Here is a 27,056-nt window from a genome sequence, read left to right as displayed (position 1 = left end):
TATCTCTCATCAAAGTCAGTTGTCTCTATTTTTCTTATCCATGTCTGTGCGATACACAAACACCCGTCCTCGTCTGTCTAATCAATCACCGTTTTGTAATTAATTCTTGATCCAGTAACTCTCTCTCTCTCTCTCTCTCTCCCTCTCTCGTCTTGTCATCTACATACCTTATGCCCCTAATGTCTTTCCGTACCATTAGCATTTTACATACCTATACGACCTACATGTTTTCGTCTTTTGTAACTTCCATCCCGATATGTCGATTTTTCACTGTCTTCGATACCTGTAATTATCCTCCCCATCCTTGCCAAACCTTTTTTCACTGTTTTCAATCGGAATCATCTTGCTAAAAATGTCACCTTTCTGAATAGCATGCAAACGAGTTTAACTACGGGTACCTAACATCTTTGTATGAATAGTTTATAAAAGTGTTGGAGTTTATCGTGATACCAAAAACGGAAAACAGTATAATAAAAAAAATGTTGTCACAATCTGAATATTTTTATTATGTCCACAAATAGATATAGTTTTGATTGATTTGACAATAAATGGATGTTCTTAAATGCAGCTGATGTGGACGATCTCATTCAACTGCGGCGACTGTGGTCTGTTTACCTGTGTGAAGGATATCAAAAACAAGCTGCCGTAAACCTTACGTGTGTATTTATTTACGAAATCGTTTTATTGATGGTTTAAATTGAAATGTACCAAAACACATATCTTAAAATCGTATACGGAAGGGTTTCTAGGCACAATAAAATGTAGTACATTGTATTTAGATAAGTTCTGTGTAACATCGATGCTGCATCAAAATGTTAATAATCTTAGTGTATGCACCACTCTTTATATATTAAATGTACATCATGTAAGGACAAAGTGAATTATGGCAGGATTGCATGCTCTGATAAGATTTAGGTTTAAAACCCTTACATAATAATGGTACATACATACTTACCCTTAAGGGGACTACAATAGAAGATAAAGACATCTTTAAAGTTAACGAATAATCAGTAACACCGTCAATCCAAATTTACAGCAAATTTGGTTTGGAATTTGATATTGTATACGTTTTTACTGCATTGACCTCATTTTTCTTTTGTTTTTGGTTGCATATAATTTCATTAATTACATTTAATGACATGTTCAACGTTTAACCACACTATGTCTTTAACAGCTATCACACTGAATATTGATCACATTTTCAATATCATGTCATACATATTGTCTACAGCAAAGCCATGATCACGTGTACCCGTTTTGTTAATATGGTGACTGATGGACATGCCTATTCAGTTACAGCAATGAGTTTGGTGTTTGGCCATTTCAATACAAAATAATATGATACAAAATTTTGTCAAAATTTTTTCCTAATTATATTCCTACTTTCAACTGTAAGCACAAACATATTCAATTCTCTTACCTGTAGTCAACCAAGCCTTCACTCGCTACACCTTCCAGAAATGTGGTCAAGTTATCTCCCTGTTTTTCGGAAAGTTCTATTCCTGCACTCTTATCCGAACAGAACAAAATGTGTAACAACTTTAGTATCCCTGACCTTCATATGATCAAACATAACACGGTATAGCAAGTCTTGCAACCTGCTGACGGATGTGTCATTAGAACAAAAACTTATTACACATCACCGATGTTTATCAATAATGGATGTCTGCTGCTTTTGATCTACCAGTGAGGTGATGAAAAAACTGTATCTCTACTTTTGTTTAATATAACACTATAAAGGACTCGGAGTGAGGAAAGGGATTAAAATGACATCCTGTTTACATCATACCCGCACGAACATTTGCAGTTACTTTGGTGAGTATACGATTCCCAGATGAAAGTGTGACGTGTACGGTAATGTTGGTTCGGTATTGAAGGTTCTGCTCGCTGTTCGATTATGTCAATCAATCAGATATTCATAGAAACCTGAACATTTTTGTCGACGTTGTGGATGTTATATAACGGATAATGCAATACTTACTGGAATTTGACCTAATGATCCATTTAGTCATTAGTGATTATAACAACTGGATGCAAGACTGACTGGTGTTTCAATAAACGAGAAAATAACGTTCCTTATAAAACAAGATAAGCTGCAATGATATCTTGGTAAAAGAAAAGAACCTGTATTCAATACGAACATGAAATGCTTTGAATATACAACATTAATGACGGAACAAAGCAAAGTAGACAACATCACGTGGAACATTTACGTATTATAGAAATTACTTTTTCATCAATTCATTGAAAACCAGTGCGACCAACAATAACACTAGTACTCTGTGAATGTTTGAAGAGTATGGTGTTTAGATATATTGCTATTTGATTTTTAGTTTGTCTATTGATTTACCTGTACGGCTTCTATGAAGTCATACGAGGACAGAACGCCTTCTTTGCGTTTGTCGGCATTGACCAAGGCATCGTAAAGCCTTACATCGTTCTCTTCACAATATTTCTTCATTAGAGACATAATCATATCCGAAGATATCAGAGAGAGTGGTGTTCCGAATAGATACTTGTCTACAATTGATTAAAAGAGATTATGTTAAACATTAATGAGATGAAGTAATAAAGCCACAGATGGTATCATAACACAATATAGTGTTATTATCGCAATCAAGTTACAATAAATGGCTGACTTTCTCACGCAATCATAAATGATAGATAACCGATACCAACGGAATGGCATTAAGTGTGCATTTCCTTCTTAAGGAAGCGTACGATTGTAAGCATGAAAGGGATGGACTTTTATTATTGCATTTAAAAATGGTATTGCCACATCAATATTTCCTCATTTCTCTTACCTGGCTTTCGTCTTATTGGTATATCATAGTCACTCAGCACTCGAGCCCTCAGCACGGTAACTTCTCTGACTAAAGTTTCTTCCAATGTCCGAAAGTCTTTATCAACCTCAGTACCCTGGACGGTAAAGTGCATTCATGTTCAATGTTTTGTATAACAGCGTAAAATTGAATGCTTATCATAATAAACATATTTTCTGAGTAGCATCATTTTCGTCTAAACGTACATTTAAGTCAAATATTACATTATGATATCTTATCGAAACAGAATAGCACTAAAAATGCTGGAATATGGTATGCTTATGAAAAACAGGGTATTTTGAATCTGATACGGTAATAATGGTAGCACATCTTTATACAGAGTTTTTATACACATACCCTCAAGTTCTTGCATGATTTTCCAGTTCCTAGATTTAGGAATTCAGTCTATAGTTTTTTCTTGAGCTTCTGGCGAGTTGAATTGAGAAATTCATGACGAGTTTCACAAATTTCATAGAGAAAAGAAACTCGAGTAAGATTATGTTACTCTTCCAAAACGTTCATACTTTTGAAGTAATTTGTGTAACATAATATTTGACTGATTTAAACTCTAATTCTGCCGTATCCTTCATCCATTACACTTTCATATGTGGCGTCATAATTGACGACATCAAATTATGACATCACAACTGAAATAATTGATACCTTCAGTCGATAACAGCTGATCTATCGGATTTACATATGTATAACACAAATGTCCATAACATAAGTCATAATGCAACGATGCCATTACATCCATATCAGGGTAATCACGTGATAAAAATGATAATACTACATTTAACATGGAGTTTAACTTATCAATTAAAGAACGGGAAACGTTACACAATTTCATCAGCAAAGTCCGTTAATTTTTCACCAGAATGGTTAATTTAGTGACGTACCACAGTAAAAAAAAATTTAAGCTCATTTTGACGCCATGGCGTCCCAGGTTTAAACTGCCCTTAACTGACTTACCGACAGGTCCAGAAAAGTGACGATACTGTTTTCATTGTTGACACCTCTGAGGACAGCCTTGGCACCTTCCACGCCTATAGGGTTGTTAGCAAACTGATATACACAGAAAAAAAAATCAAAAGTTAATTAATATAAACAATTTTTTCAAATATAGGTACATGTATATGATGTCATATCATCTATGAATCCTCCTTCTTCTATTTGTTTCAACATCCTATCACGGTAGACGACATGAAAAATTTGGACAATCGATATCAAAACAAATTTACAGCACAACAGAACATAGTGTTAGAGACATTGATCTAAAATTAAACTCAATCACGCGAAATTTCTTAACAAAGTTAGTTTATTGAAGGTCAAAATGATGTTATAAAGATGCTACTGCTGTGAAAATTAATTGTTTTGTAAATTTTATGAGATCAGTACAGTCGCATTGACGGTTTCAAAATTAGTTTGTATGTCTTGTTCTGTACATGAGTGACGTTGTATATAAGTATTCGTATATGTATATTTACTTAATAAGTATCAGTACATTAGATGAACAATCTGAATTTGAATTACATCCACTTAGTCAGCTGTGATTATAGCTCAATGTTTATAAGATATATTAGATTAATACGTTCAAAGTCGGAAACTGGTATCATTTCGATGGTGTTTGTAATATCAATGTTCAAAAATTGAAAGCCATTGGTTTCCAGACATATGAGCACCGTAGGTGAATTTCAAAACAAAGTAAACAAATTGTTCAACTCCACGTTCGATATACAAAATATCTGCCGACTCAAATCGCATATATCTTACTCCGTTCACTTATATAACTATATTCTATTTTCATTTTCCAGTATCAGTCTCTGCCCTCAATCTGTGCAACGTAACCAACAGTTTTCAATATATACGCATGTACGTGTGATATTCTTTCCAACTGGTCAGAGACGCGCAGTAAAAATGAATACTTTTCATTCATGTCATTTGAGTATCGTTACGTCACTCTGTAAATATACCATGCCCTAGACATCTAGTACAGCAAACACGGCAGATACATTGAACGGTAAACGAAACAAGCCTTCCATTCCAAAACCGTTTATCCTAATCGCTTTATTATTGGCCAGCGGCGACGATCAACTTTTGAATTTTATAATTACAAAATGATTTCGATTCTTATATCGTCAATCAACAGTAATATATCTGCTCGCTCAAACTCTCTGTGTTTATTACATGTAGTCGTTGACTCGATATTTTCAGTGCTGTAACAAATATTACGCTTTTCCGTGAATAATGCCCAAACACTGACGGACATCATTAGAAACGAATTCTAGAGATACAGGTTGATGAAAACTATACAATTCGTCATCAGCATTTTTACAGTGTTTTAACCGCCATGATCTGAATGAGAACATTTCTCTGTATTTGATTATACTTATTAACACGTCAGTCTGTACTGCTACCACCTTGGTTTTTTATTTGCGAACTTAACATTTAGCATTTACCTTTATCTACATGGCTGGTATCGCCGATGAAAAAATACGCTTTCCCTTCTGAACAAACAGATCGTACTACATGTACTGTTTCATCTATCCACGTGTACTGGTATGTATTGTTTTTGCCCGTGTACCAGCATAATTTTGAATTCGAATTATGTTTCGTTCATATGACGGTATTCAAATGTTGATTTTCGTTCAACAAATCTTTATATTAACTTCAAAACGACTTTGAAACAGCTCATCATCAATAAGAATCACTCACTATGAATTTGATAAGTACATCGTTGACTTCTAGCGCCTTTCCTATCAATACGGCTCCAATGGGACCTATTCTGTTGCCGCTGATGTTCAAAGTTGTTATCGTGTTGTTCTTTTTGATGATATCCGCCACTCCAAAAGCGCCTTCATTGTCGAACCCATTCATTGAGAGGTTGACATCTCGTAGACGACAGTTACCCTGAACAGTAGAGAATCATCATTATTGTAACAGGACACACTTATTCTACATACGAGAAGGTCAGAAGCACTGACTTTTCTTTGCAATGAGGAGGGAAAGCGTTCTCATAACAACAATGCTATGTAGTGTATTGTATAATTTACGGGTCACGGGAATAGGAAATGGGCATATTGAAAACAAAATACAATTCAACTTTTTTACAGTAGATAAACTTGTATTTGGGAAAACATACCGCAATGCCATCACAAATTTCCATTAAACTTGATTTCCGAAAGAAGTTCCAACTAAGGTCGATTATCTCTATCGTCTCATTCTCGCCTATTTAAGTACAGAGAAAACAGATATAACAAATTTATTTTAAAAATTGTTATATACACGAAAAAAAACTGTAAATGTGAGGAAAACACCATTCACATACAATGTATTTACCTGGTATTCTTGTATACGTATTTTTGACACACCTTTTGAACTCCTAACACCACATTACATGTCAAAAAACAAACTGACATCTTAGAACAATTGGTTTTATTCCACTTGCACACTTAAACGACTGTTATGTAATTTTTTCTTTTGAAATTTATTAGAAATTAAAAATTATAGTCATCGCTATCGTCTTTCTACCTGGATTTATTCATCGCTTTCGCCATTAAAATGTAGAGTTGGTAGTTATCTCGATGTATGACGAACTTTCTGTCGTTGGTTATCTAATGGAACACGGTGTGGTCAAATTCCAATATCGTCAAGACAGACACGTAGGACATAAATTGGCTTGGAGGTAACCTTACAACATATACTGGGTCTTGTGGAACTAGTCAGATAACCATGAAATGTAGACTGGACTTGTGGTAACTGGCCAGAGAACCATGAGATGTAGACTGGACGTGTGGTAGCTAGCCAGAGAACCATGAAATGTAGACTGGACTTGTGGTAACTAGCCAGAGAACCTTAAGATGTAGACTGGACTTGTGGTAACTAGCCAGAGAACCATGAAATGTAGACTGGACTTGTGGTAACTAGCCAGAGAACCATGAGATGTAGACTGGACTGGACTTGTGGTAACTAGCCAGAGAACCATGGGATGTAGACTGGACTTGTGGTAACTAGCCAGAGAACCATGAGATGTAGACTGGACTTGTGGTAACTAGCCAGATAACCATGAGATGTAGACTGGACTTGTGGTAACTAGGTAGAGAACCATGGGATGGAGACTGGACTTGTGGTAACTAGCCAGAGAACCATGAGATGTAGACTGGACTTGTGGTAACTAGCCAGAGAACCATGAGATGTAGACTGGACTTGTGGTAACTAGCCAGAGAACCATGAGATGTAGACTGGACTTGTGGTAACTAGCCAGAGAACCATGAGATGTAGACTGGACTTGTGGTAACTAGCCAGAGAACCATGAGATGTAGATGTTGTGGTAGACCATGGATGTAGACTTGTGGTAACTAGGTAGAGAACCATGGAATGTAGACTGGACTTGTGGTAACTAGCCAGATAACAATGAGATGTAGACTGGACTTGTGGTAACTAGCCAGATAACAATGAGATGTAGACTGGACTTGTGGTAACTAGCCAGAGAACCATGAGATGTAGACTGGACTTGTGGTAACTAGCCAGAGAACCATGAGATGTAGACTGGACTTGTGGTAACTAGCCAGAGAACCATGAGTTGTAGACTGGACTTGTGGTAACTAGGTAGAGAACCTTGTAGCCATCTTTACTTTGGGATATAGACTGGTCTAATTGTCACTCGAGTGTATGGACTGGTCTGATGGTCACCTTATGGCCACCTTCACTTTGGGATGTAGACTGACCTGGTCGTCACTCGAGTGTATAGACTAGTTTAGTGGTCACCCAGTGGTCAACAGGAGCAATATGATATATTGGAGGAGTGCAATATCTCCACTTTCAAACGACGCCGCTGATCGCGTCATGGGAGACAACTCGTACTTAACTCCTGTCCCGAGCATTTCTTATGATAGACTTACCAATAGCGTGTCCTAAAATTTTCCCACATCCATCAGAAAAACAATTATGACTTAAATTGATATTCTTCAGTCTGTTATTTTCCTGCGAAGAAAGTTTGCATTAGCAGTTATTTCACGCTTTTTTTTATACATGTTACTCAAAGACGTATGTTAGCAATAGATTTCTTTACATAATACATTCGGGTTGTTTACAAAAACGTTATGATCTTACTTAATGTTATATGTACATGCTATATCCTATTATGATCTTCCTAAATAACTTCATGTAACCACAAGAAAAATCAACACACGCATAAACGTTTTCTACTGCAAAACGAAAGTCTCCAGACGAGCTGTGTAGACTCACATAAAAAGCTTCGGCTAATGCAGGAGCATCGACATCAGAAAACTGGTTACCTGCAAACAAATATGTCATAACTGTTAATACTTTGTTTCAAGATGAATGCCTCAAAGACATTATAAATAATGATAATCATTACTTTGGAACAGTTAACACCCTCTAACGATCGATGGTGGATTTTATGAGATATGGTTATCAAGACATGACCTGATCAAGTTATGACAGGAAAAACTTTGAAATTGAAATAAAACACGCTTTTTTTCTCAAATATATCACAACTTTTGTTTTCATGTACCTGCTAGATTTATGGATTTGAGCGTGATATTTATTGTTAGCATGTTAGAGATGGCCACGGCTCCCCGACTGCCCAGACGATTCTCTGAAATATCCTGAAAGAAAAACAATAGTACATGATTTATCAGTTTAACTTAATCTACTTGTTACTACAGTATGTCAAGCCAAGTGATATTTTCAGATAACTGTCAACATGATTAAACAGGCAATACTGAATCCCCAGAAATACCTCACGTGGTTACCAGACTTACCAGGTCGGTGATGTAACAGTTTTCTTTCAACATTTTTGCTATATATTCCCCGCCTTCACCCTCCAGCCAATTATCCTGAAGATCTAGTGTTAAAACTGTTGTGTTATTCTGAAATCAAAGTTATAATCCAAACGTTAATACTAATTTGAAAAATTACACAATATTTGAATACATTTATATTTGTATAACAACATGAACTTAAATTCTTTATTCTTTATGAACGATAATGTGAGAAGACACAAAACGCAAAAAGGTAGTGATATTTCCGACTAAGTTCATGAAACGATGGACGCCAGAAAGTGTTGAATCACCTACTTCGTCTCCCGTTGGTACCTTGGTTTTTCCCTCTTCATGTTGGCCCACATTAGCGTGATTACTACAATTTGATATATTGTTTCTCCATTGCTATATAATAATGTTGGTACATACAAGTCTATGTGCTTTGCTACAAGAATCAATACACACGTTTCTGTAAGTTTGAGGTTCGAAATGTCAGTACATGTAATATGGTATCATTTTCAAAATTACATCCTTTTTTTTTTTACTTTTCACAATACATGTTTGTGTTATTTTTTGCTCAATACATGAAGTATGTATACGTAAAACATGTCTGTAAATGTTACACACAACCATGACTTTATATCTGATGTAATAGAGAATACTGATGTTAAATTGTCATTCACTTTACTTTTTAAAACATCTTGAATATTGAATAAGGTTCACTTTTAGATTATTAGCAGGCCATGGCAACCAAAGTAATAGAACGCCACATCCGCTCAATCACTGCATATGAATTATGATTTATATTTTTCTTCCTTATATAAAACAAATCCACATTACCATTATTGATAAGTATTTTTTCTCTATAATATTCATTTCATTGTAATTTCCTTTGCTTAGGAATAGAGTAAGATATCTGCGATATCGCCATGTGACATTCGCTTTAAATAGAGATGATGAAAGAAGAGTCAGAATGCAGATTATTGATACACTGGAAAATCAAGTAAACATTTAATGTCTGATATCTGACAAACAAACAAAAAAAAAGAAAGAATGGTGTAGAAGGTGTGTATATTCGCTACACATTGATAGTAATCTTAAACATGTATCATTACGTAACAGTTTACCATAAGGGGAGGAGCCAGCGCCTTTGCACCCAAACTGCCCAGTCCATGATGTCTCATGTTTATTGTTGTGTCCTGCATGTGTCGCACAAAGTACGACACAGGGATGACGCCTAGACTCTTACACACTGACAAGTACAGGGCACGTCCAGTCAAATCAAAGGCCGATTTCTTCTCTTCTGTAACAGAAAATATCGCCCTGTACTCATTTGTGTATTGTTTCAGTCTCTGTATCACTAACATTGATAGCGTGCGCAGTGAAAGCTTTACTGTATGGTGCTGTGTGTGGACTTTGAAAGTGGTTAAAGACAACACAACTATCAAAATCCGTGTGATCGCTTTGAACAACTCTCTCGAACTTTTAACACGGAATGAGAACTGACGACCCGTCGATCGGATAAAAATTTGATAAACATAATATCAAGATTTAATTTAAACGCAGTTCACCTTGTGCTAAAATCAAGTGCTAAACTGGAGCAGTTTTCTTAAGTTTCCGAAAAATCATGTCCAATACTGAGCATAAATTATTTCAACAATTATATATGCATATATAACAATCAAATAAATAATTTAAGTGATCTTGAAATAAAAGTGTTATTTCGGTGAATTATTGTACTGTTAAAAACAGTCGTTTTCCGTCACTGACAGAATACAGCCAATGATGTGTGGCAGGTATCAAAATCGGACGTCAGGAGACGTCAAAAGTAGCAACAACATAAAACAAAACAAAATTTTTTAGAAGATAAAAAATGAAATTATATTTCAATTAGAAAATAACGTAACATGAAAAACGAATCGAGACAGAAGTGGAGTATTATATACCAATATTTCTTTTTGTACATATTTGATCAATACCTTCCAATTCCAGATCGGTGTCTGCATCTGCATTTTTGTCAGATCCCTCTCGTGAACGTTTCCCATTTGACACATCTGACGTGACGGAGGAGGAGCTTCTGTAAATATGTTGTTGACGATGATAATTAGTTTACAACTATAATCGTTACATACTAAGCCTACATATTGAATTGTAGATACAAACATTTACCAAATAGCGAATTCATAAATCGTTGCATTAAGTAGAATGTTATTATGTAGAATTATTGGAAAATAACATCATATTTTTTTTCCTTCTAAAACATGCTCATTCTTCATGTGACATTTAAAATTCCATCAAACTATTAAAGTGCTGTCACTTGGTCAGCTGAATATCATAAATTACGTATTTGACAACAAGTCTTTCTTCACTTCCTCGTCGCCATTATCATCAAATGTCGGAATGTCATATTCCTCCAACTGTGCTTCCGACATATCTTTTCTTCATCCGGCAACTTGGTTCCATAGTAAGCTATGACGTCATAATATAACGTTGTGACGTCGCGATAGATATCGCGGGATTTGAAATGATATATTTTCGCAATAGCCTTGTACCTGTACTTAATGACGGGAAGATATGAGTAAAACTATGCAATAAGTTTTAGAATTTAGCGGTAAAATTGCCGATAGCGACGCAATTTCAAGATGGTTTGCATATCTAGATGTTAATTTCCGCTATGAATAATTTTCAATTAAATTTACGCGAAAGATGAAATATTAAGGAATCGTTGTAAACAGGAAATTTATAATTTCCCAAAATGGCACGATTTTAATCAATATATTCGGTGCATCATGTTGATGTAGGGTCGTGCTTTTGTACATATTTACTGCTTGCCATTGACAAAGTATTCCATTACGTTACACTATAGATATGTCTCCGGTAATCGGGTTGATTTAAACGTATTTAATTTGTTCGATCTAACAAATAGGGGTAGGCATAACTTGGAGACACTTTCTCCGAAAAATTACATGGCACATATGTGCAATATCTTCAATATTATACACTTTGATCAAATCCGGTTTTCTACATGTATATATTTAAGAATAAATAAACTTTATTTATTTTACAGCAATTACAAAACAACTTTTTCGATTTTATATTAATAATTCTTTTTGACCTTCATGGAAGTGCGCGAGGGTTTTACTGTGAGAGGAAACCAGACTAAGAGTACCCGTGGAAAACAAGGTATACAGGCGATCCCATACTTTATTCAGTTTCGTTCCAGAAATCGAACACCTGACCGCCAGTGAATGGCGAATATGTTACCACTGCGCCACTATATCACCTTATTTATATCGGTTTAAGTAGAGGAAAGATAAACAAATAATATAGATAGAGAAAAACCACGGAAGATGTAAGGAAGAGAAAAGTAACTTGTACTGAATTCTTTTAAATGAAATGACCTCGTCAAAAACCGATTACTGTTTTGATAATAGTCCGAACGGATTGAAAAAGATTCACTTTTTCCTCACCTGACAGGTTTTGAGAACCATGGAGAAGTACATTAATATTGCGGCGTTCAAATAATTAGAAATGTTATCAAATAAAATTTCACGATGTCATATTAAGCAATAAAAAGTAATGTACACCTTTTCCCTCTTCATTACCACTTGCATGCACACCCATGGACCTTCAATAATATTTTCTCGAAACTAATCTTACGCCCAACTTTCTATTTCCAATATAATAATAGATGGTTAAAAGACTATGGTTGTGTTGACCTTCCGATTTAAATGGATTTGATGGATGACTTCTCCCTGACAGTGATTGTTAAATTATTCCATAATCTAACAATTATAGTGTCCATTTTTTTAAAGTAAAGTCAATGGGAAAGAGAATGGTCGAGAAGTGATGACTACGTGTTTGTGTAATATATAAAAGGATTATACATCCCTGTAACGTAACATGTTAAGACAATATATATATAAAGAATGTGCAAATTTTAGATATGGTTCATTTTTTCTACGATTCACTGGACAAGCATCCTTAACAAATTTAAGAAAGAAGCGCGCAATTGACACAGATTCAAGCATTTGTATGACAGTGGCGCCGAATTTGTTTTCATCTTTCCTACCTGTAGTTAGATGAGACATGCAATGACAGATGTCATCCAAACGATTACGAAGAGTCGGTCTCAGCAAAGAAGCATTGGATTGTCTGTCAAAAAACAATATTCACTCATGCAAGGTTGATTCACGTTTTTTTTTTCGAATTATATATCGATTTGCATCATTTTCATTCATGATCACACGTCGACGTACTCTAAAAATCAGCTGATATATTAAGCTGATCTTAGATATTCTACAGGTTAGACACAACCCCGCAGATGGGCAATAACCCTGTATTTCAGGCATAGTTACTTATTTGTGTAATGAGTTAATTAATTAAGTGCAGAATCATTTGAAATCGAAACCCATAAAGTACCTTTTTTAACTTTTTTTTTAAACATGACCCAATAGATTGATAGACAGATCATACATGTACAGCCAAGGTTACATTAGACTGAATGTAAATATCCATATTCGTTACTGTTAGATAATTTTGCGTTAAAATGCAAATTTAAATCACCGAATTTGTTCTCCAATAACTGCATATAATGTATGCCATATGTGAGCATGGACTTGCATGTGTTCAATCACACTGAAAGCAACGGAGGAGTTTTTTTTATTGTAAAAAAGGATTTTTCACTTTTTATATAAAAATGCACAATGTCATCATGTTGCATTGGTTATTGGTCCATGTCAAAAGTATGACACCCCTTTTTTATGTTTTGTTTATGCTTTATGTACTCTGTAGTGTATACTAATACACATGTAACACTGTCATTGTTGGTTATGTACACTACATTCTGATGTTTGATTATATCATATTTATTGGGTATATTGTACGTATAACTGTGATCTTTTCCATATTTGATGTGAGTCAGTATATGTGAAAATTAATGTTGTTCTGATGATTTATTATTGAAAACTACATGTGCATGCACAAATATCTGATCGATTGATACAGGAATTCAATCTTAGAAAAGTCAAGATGATCAGTTGAAAATATTATGTATGCAAATATATACTTCGTTTATTATCATTTTATAATTCATGTATTCTAAAAAAAATATATTAGAAAACATAATTTTGGCAATGACACTGTAACAAATTTATTGCATATAAATGAAGCCCAAGTCTCCTTTAATGACAATGGGTCATATGTGTTAAAATCTTCTCAACACTCAGAAAGTTAAGAGTCATAGTATTTGATCAGTTGCATGCTGATGTTAAAGGCATTTCCACTTTGCTCAAATAATGACCTTTGCCAACTTTCATGGTCACAGCTAGGCTTTGGGTTAAGTTGGTTTAAAAAGAAAGAAAGTAACTTCTCTTGATATTTCTGTTGGCTTACTGGGATCATAAGCTTTCAATTTTATTCAAATGAATTACCAGGGAGTAGCCTGACCAACTTTTGAGATCACATTGGTCAAATGTTTTTAGATTTTCAAACAGCTTTCTTGAGTAACTGAAAGGCCCAGCTGGGTCAAGATATTTGATCTGTACCTTTCTGAATTGAGGTTTTAGGTGTCAGGCAAATGAGTCAAAATCTCCACACAACTTTTTTTCATTTACCAGAATCCCTAGGATTTTGATAATTGGTTAGCATCATGTTTGGGTTATGTGCTGTAGTTTGTAATAAATACACTTACTATTAAGTCATCACAGTCATTGATAATTCATATCAGTATTTTGTGCACATTAAAATGTAATACACAGTAGACTTCAGGAATTCAAAAACAAAAGGTCTTAATTCTGATGCAATATTTTCAGGATTTACTATCAAAAACAAAGTTGGAACTCCTTAAATTTCTTGGTCTCAGTATCTACAAAGTGGATGAAGTGGTAGAGCTGTGCAGCAAATCTTGTGCTCCAAAACCTCAGACTGTGAGTTTGTGTCAATATATCAAATTATTTCCTTCTCTAGAAAATAGAAAAATCTTGTCAAGTTTATTAACTCACTCATTTTTTTAAATTCCACATTTATACCTTTATGTTTAATAAATTTCATTGATAGTGTTATAGGTGGAACTTAATGATAGTGCTGTCATACAATGTTAGTATGCTATACTGATTGTCTGTTGCAGTGTTTAGAATTATGGAAAAAGAGAAAGGAGAAGGGTTGTCATTTTTTTCAGACCTCCCTCCCAGACCTAGACAAGGTGCTCCATGGAGGCATACCAGTGGGCACTATTACTGAGGTAAGGCCATGTGCATTTTATGCAGTATGTTGAAAGGGAGTTAACTCTTACTGAAAAATACAGTAAACAAATATATTATTTTAGAAACCTGATAATTCCTTATCACATGAAACAACTTCAAGTTGTTGTTTACATTGAATTGTACATTATACATGTACAGTGAAAAGAAGTGATTTTCAGTCTACAGATAACAATAAATTCTGAATGATATTGATGAAAATTTATCATATCAGTTTGCCCATCAAGTTTGTTGTTTGTACAGATATCTGGTCCAGCTGGCTGTGGTAAGACCCAGTTCTGTCTGATGTTGAGTGTACAATGTACACTTTCATTGGAACTTGGTGGACTTGCTGGAAATGTCTTGTACATCGATACAGAATCAGCATTCAGTGCAGAAAGGTAATATTCAAGAATAAGGCATTAAGCCAAAACATTTTCTCTTCCTTAACTGCATAGATTTACAAAATTGGAAATGTTGTTCATGAAGGCATTAGCATCTACCTAGTACTACTGGAAGGAATTATAACATTTCACTTCAGTTGCCAGTCTGTGACACCTAAAGTAGCTTGTGAAAATGGTCTCCAGTCCACTATATACAGCAATGTGGCCTTGTGTTCACCGGGTATCACATTAATCAGAGATAACTTGTGCATTGTCACCAAAAGAAGCAGAATTGAAGCAGATTTTGATTACCTGTGGGCCGTTTAGAAAGTTGAAAGGGTTGCATATTGGAATTGTTCATTTGGTCTGGTTTGAAATTCAAGATATCTGTCTGTCTGAATGTATCCATCCATCCACTGGTTTGTTTCAAGTTATATTTCCTGCAAAAGGCAAAGTTGTTTGTGGACAATTTGCTGTTTTACATAATGTATTTCACATGGAGCATAACTTTTCCCACAGTTAAGTGAGGATCATGAAAAGTTGTATATACATTGGTCATGCTTAGTCAATGTGCATTGTACCAAATTCAGGGCTCTTGACACCTGTATAACAGAGTTATTTCCCTTTATTAAATTTCATGTCCAGAGATTAACTTTGAGTTGCTTGCATTTAATCTAGGATGATAAAAGTTGATGTATGCATTGATCATACAAACAGGATGTGCATTGTACCAAATTCAGGGCCCTTTACCATTCAGTTACAGAGTTATTGTCCTTTGTTAAAAAATTCTTGTCCAGAAGATAACTTTGCTTGCATTAGAAATAGGATAATGAAACTTTGTGTACACATTGATCATAATAAGAGGAGGTGCAATATACCAAATACCTATTAACAAGAGCAGGTAACAGTAGAATTTTTTAATGTGACTTACTTACAATAAGTAAATGATGAAGGCACATTTCTGTTTTCAGATATGTATACTATATGTGCCTCTTTACATTTTCTACTTAACAAAATACCAACCACGTTTTCTCATTTCAGTCCTTTCAGTACTTTGATAATTTTTTTAATATTGTTTTGTAGGGATAGCTGTTGAGTTTAAACTTAAAGAAATCAAAAGTACTTGAAAAATTGCCTTGGGTCTGTATGTATCATTCAATGTTGTGAACAGCACTTCAATGATTCCATTAATGTATTCTAACATTATAACTACAAAATGTAAAACAACTGTATAGAATTTAATCTGATTATTCCACTGCTAAATATTTTACATGATTTTGTATATATTTTGATGTTTTAGACTTGTAGAGATTGCCCAGGCCAAGCATCCCGACCTCTGTGTGGAAGAAAAGCTGGTAGAACTAACCAGTCAGGTGTTTGTGGATACACAACAAACATGTGCTAGTCTAATGAAAAGGTAAATATCAGGGTCTTTATTACACTGATGGAATAAAGCATGCTTGTTATACATTTAAGTTCAGTGTATAGTGGGGACTAGCTGTCCTAAGTAGTCCTCTGTCTGTGTGATATAGTGGGGACTGTCCCACAGTAGTCCTCTGTCTGTGTGATATAGTGGGGACTGTCCCACAGTAGTCCTCTGTCTGTGTGATATAGTGGGGACTGTCCCACAGTAGTCCACATATAGTGGGGACTGTCCCACAGTAGTCTGTGTGATATAGTGGGGACTGTCCCACAGTAGTCCTCTGTCTGTGTGATATAGTGGGGACTGTCCACAGTAGTCCTCTGTCTGTGTGATATAGTGGGGACTGTCCCACAGTAGTCCTCTGTCTGTGTGATATAGTGGGGACTGTCCCACAGTAGTCCTCTGTCTGTGTGATATAGTGGGGACTGTCCCACAGTAGTCCTCTGTCTGTGTGATATAGTGGGGACTGTCCCACAGTAGTGTGTGATATAGTGGGGACTGTCCCACAGTGTCTGTGTGATATAGTCTGTCCCACAGTAGTACTGTCTGTGTGATATAGTGGGGACTGTCCCACAGTAGTCCTCTGTCTGTGTGATATAGTGGGGACTGTCCCACAGTAGTCCTCTGTCTGTGTGATATAGTGGGGACTGTCCCACAATAGTCCTCTGTCTGTGTGATATAGTGGGGACTGTCCACAGTAGTCCTCTGTCTGTGTGATATAGTGGGGACTGTCCCACAGTAGTCCTCTGTCTGTGTGATATAGTGGGGACTGTCCCACAGTAGTCCTCTGTCTGTGTGATATAGTGGGGACTGTCCACAGTAGTCCTCTGTCTGTGTGATATAGTGGGGACTGTCCCACAGTAGTCCTCTGTCTGTGTGATATAGTGGGGACTGTCCCACAGTAGTCCTCTGTGTGATATAGCAGGGACTGTCCAACAATAGGACATGTTACTCTCTGTTGTCTGTCCTATCGTATGTCTAATCCTAACTCCTCTCCAGGTAAAAAAAATGAGTGGTATGATATGGGAGATGAAGGTATACCGAGTAACAGTACAGGTTGTGGTCCAATCTGATTAGTTTCAAAACATTCAAGGTCAAGTGTAACTTTTGGTCAGAACAAGGGATTCAAATTCAAATTAATAGTGCTTCTGAAATATTGATATTTAGATCTGATAAATGTAGCAATGTTTTCTCATATCTCCCTCCAGGGTCAAGGTGACATCAATATTGGAAACTGAGAACACATGAGGAATACTATTACTCTCTCATGTCTCAGGGGTCAAGGTAATGTCAACATTGGATACTGAATATGCATGAGGAATATGCTATACTCTCATGTTTCCAATGTCAAGGTGACATCAATTGTATACTTGGTATGCATGAGGAATACTACAAATTCTGTCATGGCTTCAGGGTCCAGATGACAATCACCTTTGTCCTGTCTGAACAGAGAAATTTTGTGTTGTAGATTGCAGACAATTGAGGAGGAGATTATACAGAAGAAGATAAAGTTAGTTATTGTCGACTCAATGGCATCTCTGGTGAGGAAGGAGTACAGCACATCTCTTGGGCAGAACCTAACAGATCGCACCAACTTCTTGTCCCAGCAAGCTGCACTGCTCAAGTACATCGCTGAGACTTTCTCCATACCTGTATGTCATTTATTGAAAGGAAAAAAACTGTAAATGTTTTAGATAACAATAGTATTTTAGCAAATGAGAAAATTAGGTTTAGGGATGAAAATTAAAGGAAAATATCGATCAAAATAGTTAAAGCTGAGTATGAACATTTAGAGAATGCTTTAAAAATCATCCTGTAAACCAGTTTGATATTTTAATCATGTTCTGTATGCTTATAGGTGGTTGTCACCAATCAGATTACAACAAGATACGACAGACAGCATGGTATGTCCAGTGCAGAAGAGACCACCGGTAAGATCTGTTTGTTTGTTTGGGTGTCGAAATAACTCACCTGGTCAGCAGAATTGCTAAGATGAAACATCAGGTAATGTGTCTTACTAAGGTAAAACATCAGGTAAAGTGTCTATCTCAGGAAAAAAACATCAGGTAAGGTGTCTATCTCAGGAAAAAACATCAGGAAAGGTGTCTATCTCAGGAAAAAACATCAGGTAAGGTGTCTATCTCAGGAAAAAAAATCAGGTAAGGTGTCTATCTCAGGAAAAAACATCAGGTAAGATGTCTATCTCAGGAAAAAACATCAGGTAAGGTGTTTTTCTCAGGAAAAAACATCAGATAAGGTGTCTGTCTCAGGGAAAACATCAGGTAAGGTGTCTATCTCAGGAAAAAACATCAGGTAAGGTGTATATCTCAGGTAAAACATCAGGTAAGGTGTCTATCTCAGGGAAAACATCAGGTAAGGTGTCTATCTCAAGAAAAAACATCAGGTAAGGTGTCTATCTCAGGAAAAAAACATCACGTAAGGTGTCTATCTCAAGAAAAAACATCAGGTAAGGTGTCTATCTCAGGAAAAAAACATCAGGTAAGGTGTCTATCTCAGGAAAAAACACCAGGTAATGTGTCTATCTCAAGAAAAAACATCAGGTAATGTGTCTATCTCAAGAAAAAACATCAAGTAGGCAGTCTTACTTTTGTGAAACATCAAGTAATGTGTTTTACTCAGGCAAAACATCAGGTAAGCAGTCTTACTAAGGTCAACAAGTAAGGTGTCTAACTCAAGTAAGCTGTTGCTAACTAAGGTAAAGATCAGGTTAGCTGTTCCATTAATTCCTGTCCCTGTGCCATCACATCCTGACCCATCACATCCTTTTCCACCACATCCTGTCCCATCACATCCTGTCCCTGTGCCATCACATCCTGACCCATCACATCCTGTTCCACCACATCCTGTCCCATCACATCCTGTCCCATCACATCACATCCTGTCCCTGTCCCATCACATCCTGTCCCATCACATCCTATCCCATCACATCCTATCCCATCACATCCTGTCCCATCTCATCCGGTCCCATCACATCCTATCCCATCACATCCTGTCCCATCACATCCTGTCCCATCACATCACATCCTGTCTCATCACATCCTATCCCTGTCCCATCACATCCTGTCCCACTACTTCCTGTTCCACCACATCCTGTCCCATCACATCCTGTCCCTGTCCCATCATATCCTGTCCCACTACATCCTGTTCCACCACATCCTGTCCCATCACATCCTGTCCCAACCTGTCCCTGTCCCATCACATCCTGTCCCTGTCCCATCATATCCTGTCCCACTACATCCTCTTCCACCACATCCTGTCCCATCACATCCTGTCCCAACCTGTCCCTGTCCCATCGCACCCTGTCCCATCACATCCTGTCCCAGTGCATCCTCTCCCTGTCCCATCAGAAACACATAGGATATGCATGGGAGAAAAGGATTTTTTGTCTTACAGATGTTTTCTAGTGTTACATTTTGAAGCAATATATTGGATGTATGGATGACAACATTGTGTGTTTTTTACTGTGTTGACAGTGACACAGCTGCATGGTTACATAGTCTGTTTTCTATATCTGACAGACATACAGCTAGATGGTGACAGTGGGTATGTAACAACAGCCCTGGGTAATACTTGGAGCCACAGTGTAAACACAAGACTTATCCTTCAATATCTCACAGACATTGAGAGACAGGTAGGTGGAATAAGACTAGTGTCAAATTCTCTCATTCACCCTCGTACATTTATAGAGACCCCATTCTCTCACTCATTTTTGTATACATTTAAAGAGACCCCATTCTCTTACTCATCCTCAAATACATTTACACAATCTCTGCCAGAGTGCATTGCAATACCCCAGTAACACCTCTGTATATAGATCATGCCCTTTCGAGAAACTTGAAAAATAATAAACCATTTCGTGATTTTCCTGTTTTGATTTTGGTATCATAATTTTGAAAAAAGATCTTTTGTTCATATGGAAAATGACTACATTACTTTATATGGTTATAAGCATTAGTGATTACATTGCAGAAGAACAAATTTGAGTAGAACAACAGTGTACAGCTGTGTCTTTCGGTGGTGTTATCAGGAATGCCACCATAATTATTCACGACATCAAATTTTGACCCTGACCACAAGGTCAGCTTTTGATAGTCTGTGAGGCATTTACAGAGGTGTATTGTGACTGTTAAGGAAGGACAACTCTGGTAGAGATTGACATTTAAAGATATCAAATTTTTTCCATTTTTTCTTGTATGCATTTGTTTAAGCAAATTATTTGTTCTTAGGAAACATTTTTTTTATGCATGGAAACAGTGATTTTTTTGTCGTTAAGATTTTCAGTTTAATTTCAAGTAGATTTTTATTTTGCAGACTTTTTATTGTTTTAATTGTTGTGTCAGATTTTGTTTTTTGTTGTTTTTTTTAATGGTGTAAAATATTTTTTATTCCAATAACAGTCTAATGAAACTACATTATTCAAATGGTGTATTATATTAATTTATACCTGAATACACTCCTTCATGGTGTTCTGTTTGATTACTCAAAATGAAATAATTTCAAACATTTCTCCTATTTTTCTCTAACATGTCAATAATTCAGAAATCATTTTCACAATTTAGAAAACCAATTACCAGGGCACACCTGGTGCAGGAAAAATTATGTATCTTGTATGTGGTATCAGAGTATGAATCATCTGATGCTAAATGATTAAGATTTATGGTAAAAATGTGAAATTTATTCAGTCCTTATATTGAGAAAACAAGGTATACATGGTCGAGGGCAGAAGTATCATCACACCTTGAACGATATTTTGAGACAGATATGAGCACAAACATGAAATAGGTGTCAAATACATCTGTATTTAGAGATTTGTTATGGTTGTTTAACTTTTTAATTTTCTTCCACAGGTGATGGTTGCCAAGTCGCCTATTGCTCCATTTACAATATTTACCTACACAATACAGCAAGCTGGCCTTGTCCAGAAGGGTGAGATTTCATTTTTGAGTTACTTCCCTTGGACCGTTAAAGTGGTCATAAGTACCCTAGCTGCTGTTGCTCAAATAGAACAAAAAGAGAATTACTCAAATTTATAAATTTTGAATTTCTCTTCATAATTATTTTCTTTCGTTTTAATCACATATGGATGCAGTGTTTTTTCTCTGTAGATAATGGAACAATTCTATTTATAAGTGTGGCGTTTATGTATTATGAATGAACGACGACAGTGCGTTGCCATTGGATCAACTGTTTCAGACAGCAAAACCTTAGACTTCGGAGTTCCTCAGGGGTCCGTTCTCGGACCTAGAAAATACTGTCTTTATTGGAAACCAGTCGGGGAGATTTGTCGTCGTCATAACCTTCAGTACCATTGTTATGCCGACGACACACAAATCTACATGGTTATCAGACCTCAAGACAACTGGGACATAATAGTAGCAAGTCTTGAAGCCTGTCTAAATGACATCAGTGCTTGGATGAATTCAAATATGCTCAAGCTCAATCAGGAAAAGACAGAACTGATCGTCTTTTCCCACAAGTATCAACACACTAAAGGTCTCCAGTTAAAGGTCGATGCCCAAACTATTGAGGCCGTCCAAGCTGTGAGAGACCTTGGTGTACACTTTGATAGCTCTCTGAACATGGAGAAACAGATAAACTCAATTGCCAGTTCCTGTTATCACCAAATCAGAAACATTGGGGGTATCCGTCAGTTCATCACCACAGATGCATGCAAGACATTGGTACATTCTCTTGTTACTTCAAGGTTAGACTATGGTAACGCGTTACTCGTTGGTGTAGCTGATACACTACTGAGCCGCCTGCAGAGGGTACAGAACACCGCAGCACGCCTAGTTACCCGTACTCGAAAGAGGGACCACATTACACCAGTCCTTTACTTATTGCATTGGCTGCCGTGCGATTCCGGTTACAGTACAAGATTTTGATGTATACATACAAGGCAATAAATGGAACAGCTCCTGAATATTTGCAGGAACTTGTCACCGTTTATCGGCCGTCACGATCACTACGATCGGAGACAGAATCCTTGTTGTGCGTTCCGAACTCTCGGACTGTGACTTATGGTAACCGATGCTTTGGAAAGGTAGCGGCCACTTTGTGGAACAGCTTACCATCTGCTACTAGAAAGTCAAAATCCCTGGCCAAATTCAAGAGGGATATTAAAACCCACCTGTTTACGTCTGCATTTTAGACTCTCACGCAGACGTCCTGTATATACATACTTTCACCACTACTTACTTGATTTGGTTACTGTGTTACATATGTTGATTACTGTGTTATACATGTTCTGTAAATTTTGTAGTAAGATTATTATGTAATTGTGAAGCGCATTAGAGTATTTTGTCAAAATAGATAGTGCGCTATATAAATGTTGTATATTATTATTATTATTATTATTAGTTCTTTATGTATTTGTATTAGAGAGGATAATGCTTGTAACAACATGTAAACACTGTTCATATACAGGAGAGGTGACATATATCTTACCGAGAGTAGTATCAGTCATTGATGGAGTAATGCTATGAGGTTTTATAAATACGTTATCAAAATGCAGGGTTTGTACTAAATAGGTAATCCCTGTACACAGGTTATGTCTAACAGAGGATTGTTATTGTCAGTTACGGGACAATCCATTTTTAGAGGTGGACAGTATAGACAGGTTATGTCTTGCAGACAATTGTTCTTGTTGGTGCAGGGATCATTCACTTTCTAGAGGTGGACAGTATAGACAGGTTATGTCTTGCAGACAATTGCTCTTGGCAGTACAGGGATCATTCACTTTCTAGAAGTGGACAGTATAGACAGGTAATGCCTTACAAGGATTGTTCTTGTTGGTGCAGGGACTTTTCTGTGTTTAGCATCATAGGACAGTAGGTGGTGATCTCCTTGGCAACTTAACATATTCTGTGTATAGAGATGGTTTATATAAACAGGCTTTATTTTATAGAGGGAGGTGCAGGTCTCTGTATACAGAGGTGGTTGATATAAACAGGCTGTGTCTTAGAGGATGGTACAGGTCTCTGTATACAGAGGTGGTTGCTATAAGCAGGTTTTATCTTATAGAGGGTGGTGCAGGTCTCTGTATACAGAGGTGGTTGATATAAGCAGGTTTTATCTTATAGAGGGTGGTGCAGGTCTCTGTATACAGAGGTGGTTGATATAATCAGGTTTTATCTTATAGAGGGTGGTGCAGGTCTCTGTATACAGAGGTGGTTGCTATAAGCAGGTTTTATCTTATAGAGGGTGGTGCAGGTCTCTGTATACAGAGGTGGTTGCTATAAGCAGGTTTTATCTTATAGATGGTGGTGCAGGTCTCTGTATACAGAGGTGGTTGCTATAAGCAGGTTTTATCTTATAGAGGGTGGTGCAGGTCTCTGTATACAGAGGTGGTTGCTATAAGCAGGTTTTATCTTATAGAAGGTGGTGCAGGTCTCTGTATACAGAGGTGGTTGCTATAAGCAGGTTTTATCTTATAGAGGGTGGTGCAGGTCATTATGCAGGGACGGATCCAGGGAATCAGAAGATCCGGGTGAAGTCAGCCCTGAAGTTGGAGGCGTTGACTAGAAGTATGCGACCTGATTCACAGGACACTTGACCACAGGACCTGTCCAGAGGGACCTGAACTAGGGTAGGTTACTCATGATCAGTAAATGTTTTGAATACGACAAAAAAAAACATGTCCATCAGCTTAAACACTATCAAAAGAGTGAAGAAAAAATACCAAGATAAAGCATGCAAAGTATTTAATGTTTTTTTGTATGCATAATCAGTTGAATACTGCAAATATCTTTTCCTCTAATTTTTTTCACAAACTATTTTTAAAAGTCTGTTACCTGTACATTGGAATTTGGTGTGTTTTTTCTTTCTGTATCTTTACTGATGGCTAGCTGTACAGTTCCTGATTAACTGTCTGATATTAATGAAGAAAAACTGTGAACATAGTTTAAATTATACTAAAGAATTACAGACATTTTAGATATACATGTATGATAATCAATTAAGGTTTTGGTGATGTTTCAATGATCACAACGTTTTGCTCGATCTTGGTAACACAACTTTGACTGAAATATTACATGTAATTATTACAGAAATAGCTGATAATGATAGCTTTACAATTTTTCAAATGGTATTGGATGACTGCTCTAGAAATATTTTGAGTCATGCTGCTAGAATTCTCTTATAGATACCATTGTGGAAAGGACTGACACCAACCGTTATTTACATAGGGCGATAACATTGTATAATAAGACCAAAGTCTTGTTTTTTAACAACACTAACGGGAAGTTTAGCAGGATTTAACTCTAACTTCATCAAATAAATAGTTATTTTGTTTTGTTAAATATTTCAATTCTAGATTTGTCTTTTGCCATCGAGTTTCTATTTGATAGAGATCCTTGTTAAACTGTGACAGATTTGGGATATGTGGCAAATTGATGTATACTCCAGCTTGTATAAAAGTTAATATCCTGTAGTTCGAGATAATGAGTGCCCATTTTGAGGTGGACAGTGATAAGCCCACTCGGCATCTGGGATACTTGAAGAATTATATAGGATTAATGAAATTCCTCCGACCAGTAGTCGTCTCTGAGTGTGTGGCATGGTGTTGATTGTGTGATTGTCTTGGTACTGACACCACACTGCACCAACTTATAAAGTGTTTAGATAGCCGGTTGACATATAGCTTTTCTTCAAAAACAAATTTCCCTTAGTAGGATATCAGTCAGTCACCTTCAACTTCTAAACGCAATTGATGACTAGAAAATTATTTTGAAATGTTAAATCGTTTAATCCATAAAGATAAATAGTATCTACAACTAGCCTTTGACAAGGGAATAGTGTGGCAGATATTTTGGAAGTTTTAGTCCTTTAATCTGTGGAGATTGTGAGAATAACCAACGCTGAATCACAACCACCTTGAAAAAAAAATGTTTTGAATGGTGTTGTCTTTTAATCCAAATCAATTTCAGGTGTTTACATAAAAACAGTCAAATCACAAAGGGAAGTTTTTATCATTCTTATCACTTAATACCTAGATACTGTGCACAGATTCCAGGATAAATTGACTAGATGGTGCTTTGTTTGATCTCTGTCATGAAAATACCTAACAGAACCGATATCAGTAGTTTCATTGCAGGAGAATGAACCTCCATAGTATGTATTTACATTGCAATGTAAAAATATTTCCTGGTAGTGATTAATATTGTGTATGATATTATCAATAACACGACATGTAGGGCTGTCACAGGTTTTTTGTTAAGACTTTTATTGACCGATGGAACAGGAAGTAGTATTGATACCGGTTTACATTAACCTGCTGGACTGGATTGTGAGGAATTTGAAGGTTGAAATACAGTCCAGTGAGATAGTATAAGTTATACTCTTTGTAGCCCTATATATTATCAACAGTGTTTGCTGTAGGTTGAACTCAAAATTTGTTTCTTACAGAATAAATATTCAATAGAGACGTTAACTCATCCTTAAATGAAATGTATATACAGTATATATGTTTATTGTTATTTTGTGTGATTCTGCAGCATTAGTGCTTTGAATTTTGTTGGGGCATTATAATAATGTTAATAAAACAATTTAGTATATATTTTTTTTATTCTTTTTTGAGTGGGGGGTAGGGGTGGGTGGGTGGGGTGGGGGGGAAGGTGTAAGGTAGGGGCTCTTGGAGGAGGAAGGAGGAGGAGGGTGTCAAGTGTCATAGAACACAATTTGTTACTACTGGTATAGTGTGTGGTTTTTCTATAGCTTTTTCATTATTTGAGAGATCTGATATATCTGTTATGTTGTTTTTGAAATATATACAGCATTGCTTTGTGTAGTCTATAAACTCTGTTATTTCCATGTGTGTTGTTAAGTGAATAAAACTGAATTTATAAAGTATCATTCGCTAACCACAAGTTGTACAAGACAAAACTAATTCTGAATATATTTTACCAAACCTTAAAGATAAATAGTCTGTATGGATTACTCTAAGTATCACTGTGGATGTGAATCTGTAATTAACTTAACCACCAATTTCACTCATGTTTGTGACAAAAGGTTAATTTTACACCATCTCTACTTTTGTATGTGACATACATTTTACACCATCTCTACTTTTGTATGTGACATACATTTTCACCATCTCTACTTTTGTATGTGACATAGATTTTACACCATCTCTACTTTTATATGTGACATAGATGTTACACCATCTCTACTTTTGTATGTGACATAGATGTTACACCATCTCTACTTTTGTATGTGACATAGATGTTACACCATCTCTACTTTTGTATGTGACACAGATTTTACACCATCTCTACTTTTGTATGTGACACAGATTTTACACCATCTCTACTTTTGTATGTGACATAGATTTTACACCATCTCTACTTTTGTATGTGACATAGATGTTACACCATCTCTACTTT

General features: G+C 36.2%; 2 protein-coding genes across 2 annotated transcripts; one reads left to right on the top strand and one right to left on the bottom strand.

Moving 5' to 3' along the window:
- Window positions 1-583: 583 nt before the first annotated feature.
- LOC132565131 (leucine-rich repeat-containing protein 74B-like) lies at window positions 584-11,040 on the bottom strand. The gene is made up of 15 exons (XM_060229746.1): window positions 10,952-11,040; window positions 10,588-10,685; window positions 9,736-9,911; window positions 8,609-8,716; window positions 8,359-8,452; window positions 8,070-8,119; window positions 7,724-7,805; window positions 5,965-6,050; window positions 5,538-5,732; window positions 3,795-3,887; window positions 2,805-2,919; window positions 2,351-2,520; window positions 1,421-1,509; window positions 956-966; window positions 584-615 (listed from the first exon to the last, which is right to left on the bottom strand). Exons 1-15 carry the CDS (start codon window positions 11,038-11,040, stop codon window positions 584-586), a joined length of 1,488 nt encoding a protein of 495 aa, XP_060085729.1.
- A 1,669-nt stretch (window positions 11,041-12,709) lies between these two features.
- On the top strand, window positions 12,710-24,229 carry LOC132565122 (DNA repair protein RAD51 homolog 2-like). Its single transcript, XM_060229735.1, has 10 exons — window positions 12,710-12,793; window positions 14,422-14,535; window positions 14,736-14,849; window positions 15,112-15,248; window positions 16,531-16,647; window positions 18,122-18,305; window positions 18,512-18,584; window positions 20,193-20,305; window positions 21,522-21,600; window positions 24,111-24,229. The coding sequence occupies exons 1-10, from the start codon at window positions 12,710-12,712 to the stop codon at window positions 24,227-24,229; spliced, it is 1,134 nt and encodes a 377-aa protein (XP_060085718.1).
- The last annotated feature ends 2,827 nt before the right edge of the window (window positions 24,230-27,056 follow it).

The sequence above is a fragment of the Ylistrum balloti genome, unplaced genomic scaffold (genome assembly GCF_031769215.1).
Source record: "Ylistrum balloti isolate Yb309-2 unplaced genomic scaffold, AGI_CSIRO_Ybal_v1 Utg369572, whole genome shotgun sequence".
Taxonomy (NCBI): domain Eukaryota; kingdom Metazoa; phylum Mollusca; class Bivalvia; order Pectinida; family Pectinidae; genus Ylistrum; species Ylistrum balloti.
Note: the sequence above shows the minus strand (reverse complement) of the source record. Positions and strands in the feature narration are given on the sequence as shown.